This window comes from Tinamus guttatus, unplaced genomic scaffold (assembly GCF_059628265.1).
Source record: "Tinamus guttatus ecotype Peru unplaced genomic scaffold, ASM5962826v1 Tinamus_guttatus_pri_ptg000674l, whole genome shotgun sequence".
Lineage (NCBI taxonomy): Eukaryota > Metazoa > Chordata > Aves > Tinamiformes > Tinamidae > Tinamus > Tinamus guttatus.
This window is the reverse complement of record NW_028289208.1, coordinates 4,207,313-4,224,362: the sequence shown is the minus strand read 5'-3', so window position 1 is coordinate 4,224,362 and position 17,050 is coordinate 4,207,313. Positions and strand designations below refer to the sequence as shown.

General features: G+C 60.7%; 1 protein-coding gene across 1 annotated transcript; it reads right to left on the bottom strand.

The window, feature by feature from the left end:
• Positions 1-7,549: 7,549 nt before the first annotated feature.
• Positions 7,550-13,943, bottom strand: ST3GAL2 (ST3 beta-galactoside alpha-2,3-sialyltransferase 2). The gene is made up of 6 exons (XM_088536474.1): positions 13,600-13,943; positions 12,575-12,768; positions 9,057-9,236; positions 8,714-8,759; positions 8,294-8,413; positions 7,550-7,749 (listed from the first exon to the last, which is right to left on the bottom strand). Exons 1-6 carry the CDS (start codon positions 13,927-13,929, stop codon positions 7,576-7,578), a joined length of 1,044 nt encoding a protein of 347 aa, XP_088392600.1. The 5' UTR covers positions 13,930-13,943; the 3' UTR covers positions 7,550-7,575.
• Positions 13,944-17,050: the final 3,107 nt, after the last annotated feature.

The following is a 17,050-nucleotide window of genomic DNA, read 5'->3' as shown; positions in this document are numbered from 1 at the left end:
GGGATTTTAAATGGCTTTCTCTCAGCAAAGCGCTTTGCCATCCTGCTCACTGAGGTGCTTCACACTGTGCAGTTGGGATTCACCCCTTCTCCAAGTGTCAAAATATGCCCTAGTTGAGGCACTGATGGCAAATGTCAAAGGAGCGGAGGGAAAGCCAAGTTGAATTGCACAGATTTACCCCTCTCTTCTTTTCCTCTTCCCATTGTGGGATCAATCAAAAGCAAAGATTCTCTTTATTTACTCAAAAGAGGACTTTTAAACATTTTCCTTGCCTCTGATCTACCAAAAATACCTGTGGATTCTCTCCTCTCTCAGCTTCTTACATGGGACATTGCTGTGCCTTCCTCACCCAGGGAAAGAGGCAAGAGACCAAAGAAAGAGCTTTATACTTGACACTTAGGATGTGTGGTAGAGCATCCCTTCAGATTGGACATTATTGCTCATTTGTTGTCCCTGGTGAGGCTCTTTAGGAGTAAATGAAGCATATATCTGAATCGAGCTGAAGTGCTTAATGCAGCTGATGGAGAGAGTTCAGTTTGTTCTCTGGAGGGTTATGGCTAGTTAAGACCAAACTGAACAGGTAGCAGCATGTTGCCCACTAACAACCATTTGTTCTTGAAGTAGGCTGCAAATGGTTATATTCCTTGTTTTTCCTACTTTATGGGGGCCTGTTGTAACTCAAGTAATGCGACATCCCTTCCTAAGCTGTTGTGTTTTGTGGATTCTTTGAATGGTACTAAAGGACTTGAGTAAAATCTGTATTAGAGAGGGACTCTATTGCTCATATTTAATGATCTGAGGATGAAATTAAAGCTGTCTGTCTAGGAGTGATGTTTTCTGGGTCAGGATGGTGTGTTACAGTGATTTTGGCATCTGAACTTTGCCAGACTTGGTTTCTTCATGCTTTCCATATGCTGACTCCCAGTGTGCAGATTTGTCGTGACTTGAAGGAGAGTTTCTTTCTATTCTGTGGCAGGGAGGGAAGGTTCTGCGATGCTTCCCCTCCCTCTGGAAGTCTTTGTGCAGGCTCGGATTCCTGCTTCCCAATGGAGTGTTCAAGCTGTTAGCCCTTGTTGCTTTCCCTGTGGTCACCTCTTACTCCCTGCCCGTGGCTGCTATGAATCCTCTTGTGAGCAAGATTCCCCTCTTCATTCTGCCTCGTGCTTCCTCATCTGAGCCAGGTTTGCTCCAAATCTGTCTCTCTGCATCAAGTTGAAGCTCTTCAGCTTTTGGCTGCTGGAGATACCAGTGTCAGGACCCCGCCGTCGTGTAGGTTTGTGGCTGTTGCCACCCAGACCTTGCCCCGAGCTGCTTTACCCTGCAAACATCTCCTCCGGCGCCCGCACACCCGTGGGAAGCTGGACTGGGTGAGGTGAAAAGTTACCTGGAAACATGTTTAATTGTATTGGTTTCTGGGTTCAGCTGAGCCAACACAACAAACAAGGCATCTGTGGTGCCAAGACGACCTTTCTAGCATGCTCAGCCCTCATTCTGCTCCCTTCCCCTGCTGTGGCATAGACCGGTTTTCCGTCGTTCAACCCTTCTTTCTTCCTGGGCTGATATTTTCCTGCTCCTCCCCAGCGCCTTCCTAATGTCCCTCCTGTGCAGAAGAGCTCGGTGAAGGTGAGTGCGTCCCAGGGGGACGGAGAGCAGGAGAGGTGGCCTGGAAGGAGAGAGACGGTCACACTCGCATCCTTGTCCAGTGCTTCCCCTCAGTCCCTCCGACCAGTCTGGGGCTGCAGACGCAATCGGGACGCGGTATCTGGGAAGCAGGAGCAGCAGCAGCACTCGTCTTCCAGCACTCCGGTTCGCCCGTGCTGGTGGGTTTGTGCAGGCGGCCGCTTGGTGCGCGTGTCCCTTGTCCCTTCCGGCAAGTCGTGTCGCGCAGGTGGCCTTTGCCTGCCACCCGACTCTGACCGGAGCGTCTGCTTTGTGTGAAGGACTCGCCAAGCAAGGGAGTTGTGCAAGGAAAGGTGTTTGCAAACGTGTCAGCCTTTACTGCTTTAAAACAGTGTTCACCACTGGCAAAGTGGAGCGAGGAAGTTCACCACATTTGGATTTATCATACCAAATGATTTTATTCTAGTACCTGGTCAGGCTAATTTTAGGCCACTTTGAGACATGTTTCTGCTTTAAGCTACATTTTCCTTAAGCCTTTGCTTGTGTTTTCCTCTTTTTTTAAAAAAATAAATTAAGAAGCATAGTGGCAGGGAGCAGATCTGTGGGAAGGAAGGGGTTAGTGTCATCCAAGAATGCTTCAAGCTGCCTCTAAAAGGCATTTGGAAATTTTCTTTGCACTTTAAACTTCTTCGAAGCGCTGTAGTTGTGTACTCGTAGCCCTCGCAAGAGCAGCCTCTGTGTCCAAGGGAGGAGGAACTTGGAAAGCTTGTAAATGCCTCAAAGCTTTGGTGTTTGCGCCCTGGCCGCGTGCGCCGCTCGATTCCTTCCTGCAGGCCTGGGTGCAGAGCGTGTGGAGCAGGTACGAGTGTCCGTGGGTACTTCTGAGAGGAGCTGTTCTGGGGAGAGTGGAAGCTCATTTTCTAGCACATTGCTCTCTGCAGCCTGGAGTTGGCCTTGACCTGCAGTAACTGAACTGGGAGAATATGTAAATGTCCCGTTTCTGCGCCCGTGCAGCTGGCTGTGCCAACACAGGCCCCTTCTTTGCAGAAATGTCTTTATTTAGTTCCTTGCTCGTGCTGCAGGGGGTTTTAGCCTTTATTTGAAGGAGGAAGCCCTGGTTGGTTTAGAGTATGAGTGTCTCGTTGCATTGGAGGAAACGCTGTGCTCTACCAGGACGCTTTATTTACCGCATTTTCCTGAAGTTGCAGAGCCGAGTGGGGCCTGGGGGAGCTCAGGCCCTTTGAGCAGGGGGAATCTTCCTGCGCTGTCCCTAGTGCTTCAGCTGCAGTGAAAGAGGCGCTTGAGGCAGGTGTTTGTGACTTGGTCATTCCCCTGCTGCTGCCACGCGGGCACTGGAGCTGGGTCGAGTTCAGCAGTTCCTGGGAGCTGCTGCTCCGTCCCGGCTTGCCCAGCCCTGCCGTGGCCGCAGCTGGCATCTCTCCTGCTCCCAGGAGTTTTCCCTGCGCCAGGGCCGAGCCCAGCCTCCCTGTAGCAGGACGAGCGCCGGCTGTACCCGTGTACCCACGGCAGCAGCGCCGGCGTTCCCTGTGCCCTGATCCTCGTGCATCCCTAAGGGTGGGAATTGCACCGGCTGGGCTTCGGCGCAGACTGCTTGACTCCGTGCTGGCAGCATCCTGGGGCTCTGCTGCCGCTCGGGACGGGCCCTGGGAGCGGGATGTGGGCGCTGCTCCCGGCAGAGAGCATGTCCCTGCCTTCGGCCTGGTCTCCAGAGCGGTACTGGCCCCCGCGGTACCGGCCCTGCTCAGCTGGAGCCTCCTTGGCGTGTCAGGTGCACCTTAATTTTGTTCGCCCTGAGCCCCTTTGTGCTTTTAGCAGCCCCCAGAGAACTGATGCTCCAGGCCTGGGAGGACTTGGAGATATCCCGCAGCGTCAGTTCTAAGGACAGCTGAAGTTTGACCCTGGGAGGACTTATTTTCTAGTGCCTTATGTTTGTGAATGTCGTGCAGTTGATGCAGCCGAGATGGGACAGAGCAAGGAACAACTTCAGCAGCCCTGATTCCCCATCCGCCACAAATGCCTCGCTGTCCCCTTTCGGGCCATCACCAGCAGCTGGCTCTGGCGCTCCTTAATCCATTGGCACTTTGGGATGGACGTGCACAGTGCTGCAGGGTGCTGCCAGCCGTTGTGGGGAGCAGGAGCTCTCGTTCTGCTGGGTTTGAGGCCAAAGGGAGAGCCCGAAGCTGCGTTGGTTGTGGGGGGGACATGGACAATCGTTCCCAGGCGCATACGGAGGGGTAAAGTGCTGCTGTCCCTGGAGGTCATGCCAGGATGTTTGCTGTGTTTATATCATGCTTTGTTTCATTTAATATGTTTGGTTGGCTTCGATGTTGCTAGGTTTGTATATTAATAAAGAGGCATTTTAACTACTCTGGCTGCGGGAGCTTGAGGGGTGGCGCGTTTCCTCAGAGCCGGGCCTGTGTGCCAGGATCCAGGCACTGGGCTTCGTCCACGCCGCAATGGGAGCCACGGTGAGTCACGGTGCCCGGGCTGGAAGGGCGGCTGGAGACCCTCCAGTCCCACCTCCCGCTGGAGCAGGGTCAGCCGGAGCAGGGCGCTGTGACCGTCAGCTCCGGAGCATCTCCAGGGACAGAGACTCCCATTTCCTCAGGGACGGAGACTCCCATTTCCTCAGGCAACCCGCTACCGGAGCGCAGCTGCAGCGGGGGGCAGCCCGGGAGGGGACGCAGGCCACCGCGACACCCTCGCCACAAGCCACCTTTGCCCCTGCCCTGCAGATGCCTCCCCCCTTCCCCAGGAAGCGCCGTGCCGGTGCCAGAGCCAAGAGCGCAGCTGGGCTCCGCGCTACCCCCGACGAAAGCACGGTGCAGAGCGCTGATGGCGTGGTTTTTATTGACTTAAAAAAACAACATTGTTTTAAGACAGTTGTGTGCAGAAGTGCCCACGTAGGCAGAGGCCGTGGGAGAAGCCGCCCGGCCCCAGCCCTTGGCACGATCCGGGGGCGCTCGGCTGCTGCCCGGTGCCCCCAGCCTCGGCCCGTGGCTCCCCGGGGCTGGCGCGGGGGCAGAGCGCCTGCCGCAGCTTGTGGGGCGTGAGGGGCTGCATGTCCTTGGCCCAGGGGCTTTCTCAACAAAAAAGGGGGACAGGGAAGGAAGTGGCCTGTCCGCGCCTCAGGCACCCCCCTCGCTCGGCCTCGTGCTGCTCGGCTCGCGCAGCGGCTGGTTCAGCCTTCCCAGCCTGCTGCTGCCTCCGTCTGCTCCAGCCCCGTCTCCAGCAACGCAGCGTCGCAGTCGCCCCCAGCAGCGTTTCCAGCTCGCGTCCTGCCCGGCAGCACCGGGGAAAGGAAGGAAGCGGATACAACTGCCAGATACACCGAGCGACGCCCGCACCCAGTGTGCGGGGTCCAGCAGAGCCCACGGGAGATGGTGAAGGCACTCGTTGTTGCTCGTGTTTTTGTTTTTTGTGTGTTTTTTTCCTGTTTTTCTTCTCTTAAAAAAAAAAGAAAAAGGAGAAAAAAAAAAGACAAAATATCCCAGTGCAAAGGGAGGCCAGGAATACCCTCGGATAACCTGCCCGAGGGGCAGGGGGCCAAGCCTGGGGCATGAGGACGGTGTCCAGGACTAGTTGAGCTGTCCCGCCCGCTGGCACCATGCAGGGCCAGCCCTGGCAGAGCGCTGCAGCGCAGCCGCTTCCTGGAAAACCTCCCACGAAACTCGTGGAGCAAAGCCCTGGGGACAGAGCCATGAAAGGCCAAGGTCCCCAGCGCAGGGGCTGCTCAGCTCCGGCTGGCCCGGGTGCTTGTGTTCCACGCGTGTGGAGAGAAAACTTAAAAAAGGGGGGCAGAAAGAAACGAAAACCAAACCCACGCAATAGGTAAGAGGTTGCTAGCAAAAAGCCAGATACAAAAAGCAAAAAAAAATCAAGCCCAGGAAGTTATGGTGCCTGTTCCTTAAATAACTGTTGCAACAAGGAGCTGGGGACCAAGCAGGGCCTTTCCAGGGCTCCGCTCCGCCACCGTGGCACTGGGTGCCCCCGGGCGGAGGGTCCCTCTGTGGGAGAGAACGGCTCCTTCGGCGCGATCCCCCGTGCCGTGCTTGCCTCTGTCAACCCTTCCAGCACCTCTGAAACCCAACTGCGTGATTGACCCCCGCAAAAAGTGTTTCGATGGCACCTCCGCCTCCCTCCTGCGCCCGCTGCCAGCAGCTGCCACCTTCTCCCGCGCCCGCAGGCTCTGCCGTGTGGGACGGCAGCGTCCCCGGAGCCGGGAAGGGCAGGGAGGTGCCTGGGACATGGCTGCCACAGAGCAGGCGGCTCCGGCAGCGCCTTCCCACCCGGCCCCGCGCACCAGCCTCCTCCTGCAAGTCGTCCATGATTCAAAGTGGAGCAAAGACTTTGGGTTTCAGCTTCTCAGCAGAGCTGTCCGTGTACACCAAAACAAAAACAAAAGCACATTTCATTCACCCACTAAAGCCACCTCTAATCTTTAGTTTTTTCCTCCCTCCATTCCAAAAGCAAAAGGAAACCTAACGCTGTCCTCCTCCTCCCCTGGCAGTGCTGGTGAGGGGCAGCCCGCAGCCTGTGCCCGCAGCGAGGCCGGTCTCCGTGGGGGCCTGCTGCATCCCATATCCTGCACCCCGCAGCTGCTGCATCCCGCAACCCGCAGCTGCTGCAACTCATATCCTGCACCCCACATCCCGCAGCTGCTCCATCCCGCATCCTGCACCCTGCAGCTGCTGCATCCTGCAGGCACGAGGCCCCGCAGCAGCCCGCAAGGCTGATGCCCCAACGCGCTGGCCCCACTCATACCCCAGGCACACAGGGCCTGATCCAGAGCCATCTCTCTCGCTCCCTGTCTCTCCTTCCAGCCTCAGGATTGCCACCGCTTGGGAGCGGGCCCTGCAGAGCTTGGCTGCAGCAATGGCGCCACTGCTCCTGCGGGAATCTCAGCTGCCTTTTGCCCAGGTTCCCTCTGTCCCTGTCCTGCCACCGGTCCCTCCTTGGGCCAGGGAGCACCCGTCCCGCTCCAGCACAAGAGGGAGACGCTGCCCTCAAAGCAGCATCTCTCTCCCCCAGTCCCTCTCCCTCCCCGGGAGCAGGTGGGGACCCGTTGGCTGCAGTGCGCCAGCCACACCGGTCTGCAGCACAGCACGGGCCTGGAGCCCAGCTCTGCCCTGCGCCGACCCTCCCTGCGCACGCAGGACACCCAACTCCTGGGTTCGCCCCAGCGGCCCAACGCAAACAGGCCTCAAGAGTCCAGACCCCGCTTCCGTCCTCCTCCTCTTCCAGCGCTGGGGCCAGACGGCATCGCTGGGACCTGGTTGTACAACGGGCGGCCTACTCCGGGCACCCGCGGCAGCTCCGCAGGGCGAGGGGAACTCGGCAGCGAGGCAGAACGATGGCGGCTGTCGGGGAGCTGGGGGCGGTGCTCGACCCCCTTCCTCGGGGCAGCTGGTGCTGGCGTCCGTGAGGCACAAGTGTCACCGTGCCATCGCCAAGGGGAAAATCGATTGTCCGAACATCCTCTCTACCTTGTCCCGGGACACGATTGCTTGGAGTGTAATCCCCCAAAGTTGCCAGGTTTCATGTGTTTTTTTTTTTCTTGTTTTAAAAAGAGCAGCATTTGGTTTGACTGTAAAGAGATGCAAGTTGGACGCTCCCGCCGTCCTCTCAGTCACTGATTGTGTTTGTAAATCCTTCTCAGCTGAAACAGGTTTCTCAGTAATAACAATAATATTAATTAAAAAAAAAAAAAGTCTCCTTTTCTTAGCTCAGAACCTGATTGGCTGGAGGCACCAAATGCCCCGGGGCCGCTCTGTCGCTGTGCGGGGCCCACGCAGCCACTCCTCGCGGCCGGACGCTGCTGCGGCAAGACCGGCCCTGCGGCCTCTCCGGGGCGGGCGGCCACGGGAGAGCCCCCCGCGCCGCCGACACCTGATTGGCAAAGGCCACCTGGAGCCCTCGCGGTTGTCAGGCCCCTCAGTTGCCCCGGTAAACCTCGATCTTGCTGGCTTTGGCCAGCATGTCGATGATGCGAGCCTCGAAGTCGGCGTCGTGCACGCCGGTCTTGCGGAACTCGCCAGCGTAGCGGTTGTTCTCCCAGTAGTGGTGCCAGTTGCCCCGGCTGTCGGCGCCGAAGCCAAAGACATTGACCTGCCAGTGGCAAGGAGGGGGTCAGGCCAGCGGGGCAGGATTTGGCGCTGAGCCAAACGCACAGGCGCCCCCGCACCGCCTTCCTGGCTGCCCCCGGCGCTTCAGAGCATGCTGCGGGCTGCCATCGCCGCGATTCTGGGCGAGCAGCCCCTGCAAACAAGCACCCACCAAGGCCTCCTCCCTGCTCAGCGCTGTGGGGTGGTGACGGCAGGGGCCCCTTGCCTGGGGCTGGCCGGAGTGCCCCAGCGCGAGGGCCCGGGCACTGCAGCCTCGGGAGAGCCCCAGGGAAGCGCGCGGAGGGTCTCCATGAGCCAGCCGAGCTGAGGACGGGCCCTGCAGGGAGCCGTGGCGCGGCCGGGTGCTGCCTGTGTCTGAGCAAACCCACCCCTGTGCCGGAGGCCGCTGCGGCAAGCACCAGCCTGGCAGTGCCCCAAGCCCGGCCAGAGCATGCGGCCCCTCCTGGCGTCCGCGCGCCACAGTGAGTGGGGTGGCCAATGTGCAGGAGGGTGCGCGCCGCGGGGCTCGCGTGATCCCTGCGACCCACCTCGTCGCAGACGTGGAGCGCGAAGAAGAGCACCAGCATGCCCGTGGAGGGGTAGCGCCCATGGTGCTCCGTCCAGCGGTCGTGGATGTACTTGAAGAAGGCAGGGTTGTAGATCTGCACCTGGGAGGACAGGCTGAAGCTAGGCTCGAGAGCAGCGCACGCCTCAGACACGGACTAATGGAATAGCCCGGGGCACCGTCCCCAGCCACCCCAGCTGTCCTGGTCCCGGCCGCTGCGCCAGCCCAACACCAGCAGCTCGGGAAGGAGAGCCAGGACGGCTGTGGGGACCCGGGAAGACACAGCTACTGCAAGGGCAGCTGCAGTCCCTGGTGGGCTCAGCTGGGGAGGAGGCAACAGGCCGGATGCTGGCCCGGGGCTCTCCCGTGTGGCAGGAGACGAGACCTGCGGTGCCGGCCTTACCTTTTCTTTGTCCACCCGCAGGAAAGGCTTCACGGGTGCGTACGTGCTGAGGAAAAGCAGAGAGGCAGGTTACGGCCTTTGGGTAACAAGGCTACCACAGCCCCAACCCAAGCTACCAAGGGAATGGAAACGCATCGGTGCAGGCCGCAGGGGTGAGCGGGGGAAGGACCAAAATGCGCCAAGCCCTGGCCGCAGCCCCAGGGGTGAGTTTTCATTGCTGCCAGCGTGCTGAGCTGCTGCAAGAAGCTGCACCGGCACCAGCGCTGCCCGCATGGCCTGGCCCCGGGGCTGCAAGGATGTGCAGCACAGAGCCCTGCAGGCTGCTGCTGCGCCGGGTACTCACAATCTGATCTGGCCAGTGGAGAGGGCACTGGCGATCCAGAGCAGGTCCAGGGTTTTGAAGGGCACCAGCACAAAGCTGACATTGGCAGGCAGGTTCTTGGCACTCTCCGGGTACATGAAGTGATGAGTTGTCCGACTCCCCACGTCGCCTTCGAAGCCCACCGTGGGGGCCTGGTTCATCCTGGAGAGAGGGGCAGGTACGTGGCAGACGTCCAGGAGGAGGATCCGGGCACGGGACTGTTCTGGGGTGCAAGAAAACCTCCCGGCACTGCCCACAGTGCATGGGGCACCCCGTCCGGCCCGCAGAGCGCGGGGCGTCGCGGGCAGTGGGAGAGCTCGACCCGAGCTAGGCACAAAGCTCCAGGCTGCCTCTGTGCGCGCACGGTCCCCGGGGACAGTCTGCCACACGGGGCCTCCCTTCCCTGGAAACAGCCACACGCAGCTGTTCCTGCCCTCCCTCCTCAGTGCAGACAAGCAACGGGGGACCAAAAATCACACTTGCATAGAAAGATTTATAATCAGTTCTTCACATCTCGTTCCTTGTTTTGTTTTGTTAGTTTTCCTTAACAGCTGCAATTTAGAGCCAGGCTTGTGTCATCTCACCAGGCGCTGGCCTTGCCATCACGTGTGCAGTCTGGAGGAGCAAAAGGAACCTCAGCTGTGACACAGACCCGTGAGGAGTCCCATGGCATGGAGCGGCCATGATTGGGCCTTCCTGAAGCACGGAGCCACGTTGAGGCTCCGCTCTGTGCTTGGAAAGCAGCAGGATGATTTATGCTTCCCACCCAGGTGCACTGAAGTGCTTTCGAGCCCATTAGCAGGGAAGGAGGTTGTCAGAGTAGCTCCGAGAGATAAATATTTAAAAAGTCGGCAGGCCTAGGCAGCTCGGACCCAGCGCTCTGCTGAGGGGGGAACCGCAGGCACCGCGAGACAGCTCCAGTCTCATCTCCGGGAGAGCAGGAGCAGCGGCCTGCGCCGGGCCCACAGCAGAAATGGGAATGGGATGAAGGGCAACGCATTGGGAAGGTCGCTGACCCTGTCCTGCTGGTCCAAGGAAGGCGAGAGGGAGGCAGGTCGGCTATGGGGCACCACAGCCCACGTCGCAGGGCAGGAGCTGTCCAGCTGTGCCCCACTAACACACTTGAGGAAAGACCCGCGTGGGTTTCGCTTGGGAATGGGCCTGGTGAGCCGGGCACCAGCGTATGGCACGTGGTGAGAGACTTGCATAGAAAACAAATGGATATCCAGCAACTCGAAAGTTAAAAAGAAAAAAAAAAAGAAAAAGAAAATTTAAGAGCTGGCATAAGTGGCCAGCAATGAGAAATGCAGAATTTAAGACAGTTCAGAGAAACAAGAGAGAAGCATCTGGGTCTAGAAGCCTCCGTGGGGAAAACCCACAAGCCATGGGGGACGGGGACTCCTTGCCTGGGGAGGGAGGGCGGCGCACGGAGCCGCAGCCCACACCAGGGCCAAGCGGGACGAGGCTTTCTGCGGGATTTCGGAGAGCGCAGGCCAGGCCAGGCCAGGCTGCCGCATCCCAGCGGGGCTGCACGGGGCTGCGGTTCCTCGAAGACGAGGAGCGGGATGAGAGGACGGAGATGCCCCAGGCCGTGAGGTAGAGGAGGCGCTAGAAGGGCTTCCTCCACCGTTCGGTCGCCCGGAGCAAGAGCCAGAGGGCCCTTCCCGCCAGCCCAGGGGCCGTGGCCGGCTCCCAGGAGCGGGTTCCTTCCCCTCATTCCGCCTGTTTCCAGTGCTCGTTTCCAGCTACCTTTCGCTGTCAAAGCCACTGTGGGGCAGCACTGGAGCGAGCCAGGTGGCTCGGTGCGAGAGGCCGGGCCATGGGGATTTTGGTGTCAGCAAAGACCCATTTTCAGGCTCCTGCACCCTCCCTTCTGCCGCAGGACCCACCTGGGGTGCCTCGCCTGTACCCCATGTCGCTCGTGGCTGAATGACGCTCATCAGAAGACCCTGGGGCACCCCGTCCTTCTGCCACCGCACTGGGGCTCCAGCACCCAACAGGCCAACGGGCTCCTGAACAAGCAGCTGCTGCCTGGGCTTGTCCCAGCAGAGCCGAGGTGATGGGAAAGGGAGGATCTCACGAGACAGCCGATCTTGGCTCAGTTCTTGCATCTACTCAAGTGCATCTCCAGGAGAAAAGGCTGCCTTGGCCATACCAGAGATCTGCCCCACTGCAGGTGATGGAGACACGGCCCTCGTGTCACTGGCCTGCCTAGCTGCCTGCCTGTGGTGAGCCATGGGACCCCCCTAACTCTCCAGAAGATCTGGGTTGAAAGACAGGCGTTTTGGAGTTGGGCTGTGGCCACGGCCACAGGGTTCAGCACCAGAACAAGCTCCTGTGCTTTCTGACGGTCACCTCAAAGCCGGGACCAAGCAGACGGCCTCAGAGACCCAGCTACACACAGCTGGCATTAACCTGGACTGGCACCTCCGTCCTTGAAGCAGGAGCTGTCTCAGGCACCAGGGGCCAACTCGGGACTTTCGGTGCAGAGCAGGGACAAGAGCCTCGCAGGAGGCCCTCGGGACAGCGCGGGGACGCGCAGCAAGGGGCAGCCAATGAGCAGCACCACTCCCTCCGGAGCACGTCCCGCTCACGGGGTGCCGAGCTGGGAGTCCGCTTCTGCCTGGGGAACCTCTGACAGCCCCACGGCAAGCCTGGAAGGGAGCAGAAGATGCCATCAAACGGAACCGGCACACACATTTATTTTGGGAAGCGTGGGAGGGATCCTACGGCAACAGCAACAGAGCTGCCGAGCCCCGGGGAGCGGCAGCGTGGAGCTGGGGCTGCGGGCAAGCGCGGCCGTGCAGGGCGCAGTGGGGTGCGTGCAGGTGCCGGGGGTTCCCGGCACCGCTCCGCCACGGCGGGACCGCAGGGAAACCGAGGCAGGGCCTGGGGACGACCCCCTGTGCATGGAGCCCTAACCGCGACACTCTGGGAGGCTTTTGCAGACTCAGGGGTCCTCAGCGGGACCACTCAAAGCATCCCCAGCGCGTCCCACTGCCGCGACAGACTCAGCCAGCTCCACCGCCAAGCGGGCTACAGCCCAGGCACCCATGGCACCGTGGGCCAGCCGGGAAGGAGACCTTCCACGAGGGAGGCACACACGGCCCGTGCACCCACGGGTGCCCCGTGCTGCTGCTGCAGCCTTGCCGGAGGCCAAGGAAACCTTCACTCCTTCCTCCCTTCCCACTGCCTCCAAACAGCCAAGGAACGAGAGGACCTCACCAAGCAGCTAGGAACCTGGGCTGGTTCCTGCCTGGACTATGTCCGCACACGGAAAGTGCTGGGGATTAGCTGGTGAGTTAGCACAAAGATAAAGGCACAGTTCAAAAACAAGGCCCATTTCTGCTTTCCCACTGGGAAAGACCCAGTTTTAAGGCACACATAGGATGGCGCAGCGCTGGAAAACCCTGCTGTCCCTGCAGGCTCCCGGTTGGCAGCATTTGACCGCATTAGAGGAGCGGGTCTGGGGACGTGCCGGGGCCCATTTGTGCCCTCACCTCATGACGAAGTCGTGCGCGTCGATCTCTCGCCCGTAGCCGGAGCCCCGCAGGTTGCCCGAGTTGCCCACGACAGCGCAGCGCCGGCACCGGTGGGCGTCATGGGAGCTGTAGGGGTTCTCGCCAGGCACGATCTGGAAGAGCTTGCTCAGGACTTCGTGCGTGTTGTGGGACTTGAACTGGGGCTGCAGCATCTGCGGGGGCAGAAGGAGACCAGCGGGATGTCAGCAGGTGCCAAGAGCCACCCTGGAGGTGCCACCACCGATGGAAATGTGCAGCCATGGCCCCAGATGTGAGTGTTTGTGAGCTCCCTGGCCCTGCGCTCGGTGCGGGCTTGCGGCGCCCTTCCTCTGCGCGGGTGCCCAGCTCTTCCTTGTGGCTGAGGCCGGGGCTGGCTCCAGCAGGGAAAGGCTGTGCTGGTGGCGCTGGCAGTGCCAGCCCGGTGCCCCCAGCAGGAGGCCACCAGGGCGCTGCCAGCAGAGAGGGAAGCAAGCAGCCGTGCAAGCCGGGGGCCCAAAGAAGCCGCAAGTGTAATTAAAAATACATGTGTATTAAAAAAGAAAAAAAAAAAAAAAGGGCGATGTGTCGGGCATCCCTCACATGACAAACAAAGCTATTTGGAGCCTGCACAGCAGCCGCCACGGCGCTGCCGAGGGGAAGGAGGGGTTTCCAAACGGGGAGGGAGCCGGGGCTGCCGGGACGTGGCGGTCCCGGCGCCAGGGGGTGGGAGCGGAGAGGGGACGGTGCCCCCAGCCCCGCTCGCCCTGCAGCTCCCTCCCAAAGGCTCCCCACGGTGGCACCGCGTCCTCAGCTGCGCTCCTGTCCCTCTGGGCTGCCCTTGGAGGGCAGGAGGTTCTTTGGTCCGAGCTGGAGCTGCTGCTCTTGGCACTTAGGGGGTTTTGGGTGCTACAAGCTGTGGCTGAAGCAGAGCAGGAGCATGGGGACGAGGCGACCGGTGGGGACACAGCCGAGCCCCCAGTGCGCCCACAGCGCTGCCCCCGGAGCGGCCCCTGGGGCTCACTCACCATCCACCACCTCTGGACATCCAGCGGCAGGTCCATGTTCTCCTTGGTCCACACCGGGGAGATGTCGCCGTCGTAGTGCCGGTCAAACCACTCAGAGGCTCCGGCATCCTCGGCGCAGCGGCGGCAGGCGCAGCTCCTCGCGTAGAGCCCGCCCTTGCTGAGCCGCTGCAGCCCCGCGTAGCCCGGCACCAGCTTGACGCGGTGGAAGCTGCCGCCGCCAGCGGCCTCCAGGTAGGCGATGCTGTGGTGGGAGTAGGTGAAGAGCAGGGACATGACGAAGACGAGCAGGAAGGCCGTGGAGAGGAAGCAGAAGCGCAGCGAGCACTTCATGGTGGGCGGGCGGCGGGGGCGTCAGCCGGGCCCCGCGCTGCTCGCCCGCCCGGCGCCGCCGGCGCGCTCGCTCCGGCCTCTCCGCCGCGCCGCCTGCGCATAGGGCGGCCGACCGGGGGCCGGCGGTGGCGTGAGGCAGCCGGCGGGGCTCCCTGCGGGACACGGAGGCGGGAGTGAGCGCGCGGGGCGGCGGCAGCGCGCGGGGCTCGCGGGCCGCGGCTCCTACCTGCCCGGCTGCAGCTTTCCATCCGCGGCCAGGGCCCGCGCCGGCCCGGGTTGCCGGGGAGACGGCCGAGCGCCCGCCGCAGCCGCGGGCCGCCGCGGGGCTCGGGCGGCCTCAGCGCCGGCTGCGCCGCACGGCCGCGGCGCCTGCTCGCCGGCTCGGCCGCGGCTGGCGGGCGGCTGCTGCGACGCTCATCCTCCTGCCCCCGCGGCCTTCAGCTAATCCGCTGGCTGCCGGCCCCCGGCCGCTCGCCGCCGGGGGACACGTCCGCCGTGGCGGCCTGTAACGGCGCGAGGAGGCAGCGCCGGGAGCGTCGCGCCAAGGGGCGGCTCGAGACCCTGGGCTCGCACCGCCCTCCGCCAGCCGGGGAGGGCAGCGGGAGGCCGGACTGGGAGGCAGCAGCAGCGGGAGGAACGAGGAGGAGGAGAGGGAGGAGGAGGAGGAGGAGGGCGGCCGGGGGCCGCAGCGCCGCCGCCGGCACGCCGGGGCTGGCTGCCGTGCGGGGCCTCCCTGCGCCGCCCAGATTGTTCCCCCCGCAGCCAGTTGCAATCCAGGGAATTTCTCCCACACCAGCAGTGGCCCATGGGCGCTGGGCCCAGGGAGTCGCTCCCAAGTTTCAGAGCTGGCATATCCGTGTCATTTGGCAGACAAAGACTCCTCTGCTAGCTCACAGGCTGTGCAAGGGCAGAGGAGGCCTCACAGCATAACCCCCGCAGGCCCTTTACTGCGTGGTGTAGGGATTAAATAGTTAATGTAGAGTGTCAATACTTAGTCTTAATGTGCAAGGACTCTTGATAATTGGCAAGACAGGTGGCTCTGCATGGAGGGGTTACCTATCTGCAAGGACTCCTGATATATGGCAGGTCAGGACATTCTGCATGAAGGGGTTGCTTATCCAGAGGTCCCAGTCAGCAATAAAATATAGATAACATTGACATGAAAGCAGAACAGGAAAACGGGAGGGGGAACATTTTTGGGGTAAGAACGGTATAAAAGAGGGACGACTGAAGCAGTCGAGGTCCATGGTGTGACCCCTGCGTGGGAAAGCCCGGACCCCAGCTAGCTGGTAATACTTATTATCTTTCTCCTATTATTAAAAAGCACAATATATCGATGGTGTTTGCCTCTTTCTCCATCAATTCGAAAACCGGACCTAACATGGGTATTTCCCAAATGGACGGACAGGCCCCAGGACAGACCTCGCTCCCACAGTGGCCCCAAAGATGGAGCCAACGGCCTCCTCGCTGCCATGTCCCAGGGCTCCGCACTGCTCTCCCTTGGTGCACATAAGTGGGGGAGCGTCACGGGCAGCGTCCCTGCCCCACAGCTGCCCGCGCTCCCTTCCGAGCCCTGCTCCACACTCTGATTTCCACCAAAACCCTTCTCCCTCAGGCCCTCCTGCTCCGGGCTCCTGCTACCGAAGCCGGGAGCTCGGGAAAGCGGTGTGGTGGCTCCGGCTCGGCACAAAAGGAAGACGAAGCACCGGCACATGCGTGACGGCCGGGAGGGAAACAGCCCGCTGAAGGCACCTGGTGGACCAGGCGGAAAAATCACATCTCCTCCATGCTTGTTACTGCCTGCCGACCCTTGGATCAGCAAAGCTTCAACAGCACAGGGGGAACATCCCAGCGGAGCCAGGCAACGCCCTGCCACGGCAATCAAAGGCACCTGAGCAAATTATTAACCCGCTTGCAAATATTTGCCTGGGATGCAGCAGCTGTTAAACAGAGGATTTGGAATAAGGGCTAATTCTCCTCTCCCTCCCTGCCCCGCACCCTCTGCTTTTGCAATTCCAAGTGTTTTCCTGGCATAACCTGGGATGCAAGCGGAGCAAGAAGGAGCTTTGGAGAGCACCCTCTCTCCTGCGAAGAGCCAAGCTCCCTCCGGCTCCAGCTCTCCCGATGGCCCTGGGCTAGTTTGTGGCCAAGACACCTTGAGAGCCACGTGAAATTCAGAGCTGGTGCCAGCGCAATGAAGAACAGCAGCCTGCAAACTCCTTTCTCCCGCTAGGAAGCAGAAAGCGGGTCTAAACGTTTGACCTGGGAGCCACTGCGCTGCTTGCGCTTCTCGTCCAGCAGGAAAGCGATGGAGCTCTTTAAGCAGAGGCTTTGCAGCCAGGGGAATTTGGAATAGAGCCATTAAAAAAAGAGAAAAAAAATAATAATTAAAAAAATAATAATAATATAAGAAATACTGGAGGGGCAGGAAAACTTGGGGCAGTTAGTTACACCACAAAAAGAGAGGCCTGCGCAGCGCTGGCAGCAGGAAAAACTGATTCATTCCCCCCGCCTCCAGGGCTTCCCGCGACCGCGGGCGCCAAGGACTATTAAAGGCTGGAGGAATTCGCGGATGGCCCGGCCAGACGTTGCTATTTTGTTCCCGGCCATCCGGCCAGGCGGGCGGAGGAGGAGAGGCCGCGTGCGTTCCTCCCTCAATCCCAGACCCCAAAGGAAGGAGAGCACGAAGCGATGGAGGCAGCTCGTGCCTGGAACGCGTCTTCCCACCCTGCGGTGCCTCCGCTTCCTAAACAGGTTTTGAGGCTTCCCTCGGAAAATAATGGGGCTGCAAATCCGCCCTAGCCATAAACACTCCTGCGACTCCAGTCCCAAATCCGGCGAGCGGGATTACTGTGGGATATGTAAAAGCACTCTGAGAAATGCGCTAAAATGCTTTTAACTGCGCCCACGCCGGAGCAGAGCCTGGGGGAGGCTACAGCCGCCGGACAAGAGCCAAGCGGATGCTTTAACCGCGGAGGGGAGCTCGGAGCGGAGCACGGGCTCAGCCCCGCCACCCCGGCGAGCCCGTCTGCGCTGTCAGCTCGCGTTAGCGCGCTGGTTTTTCTCCCTCTTTTTATATTTCAGGGACTTGGCTATCAGAAGTTTGCTCGGGGCATTGCAG

What these genes read in the sequence shown, in the direction of transcription:
- ST3GAL2 (XM_088536474.1), bottom strand. Translation starts at nt 13,929, where the DNA reads ATGAAGTGCTCGCTGCGCTTCTGCTTCCTCTCCACGGCCTTCCTGCTC. An exon ending in ATGTCCAGAGGTGGTGGATG is followed by an intron (nt 12,769 to 13,599) that starts GTGAGTGAGCCC and finishes CTGCCCCCGCAG; the next exon opens with ATGCTGCAGCCCCAGTTCAA. An exon ending in CGCTCCACGTCTGCGACGAG is followed by an intron (nt 7,750 to 8,293) that starts GTGGGTCGCAGG and finishes TGCCACTGGCAG; the next exon opens with GTCAATGTCTTTGGCTTCGG.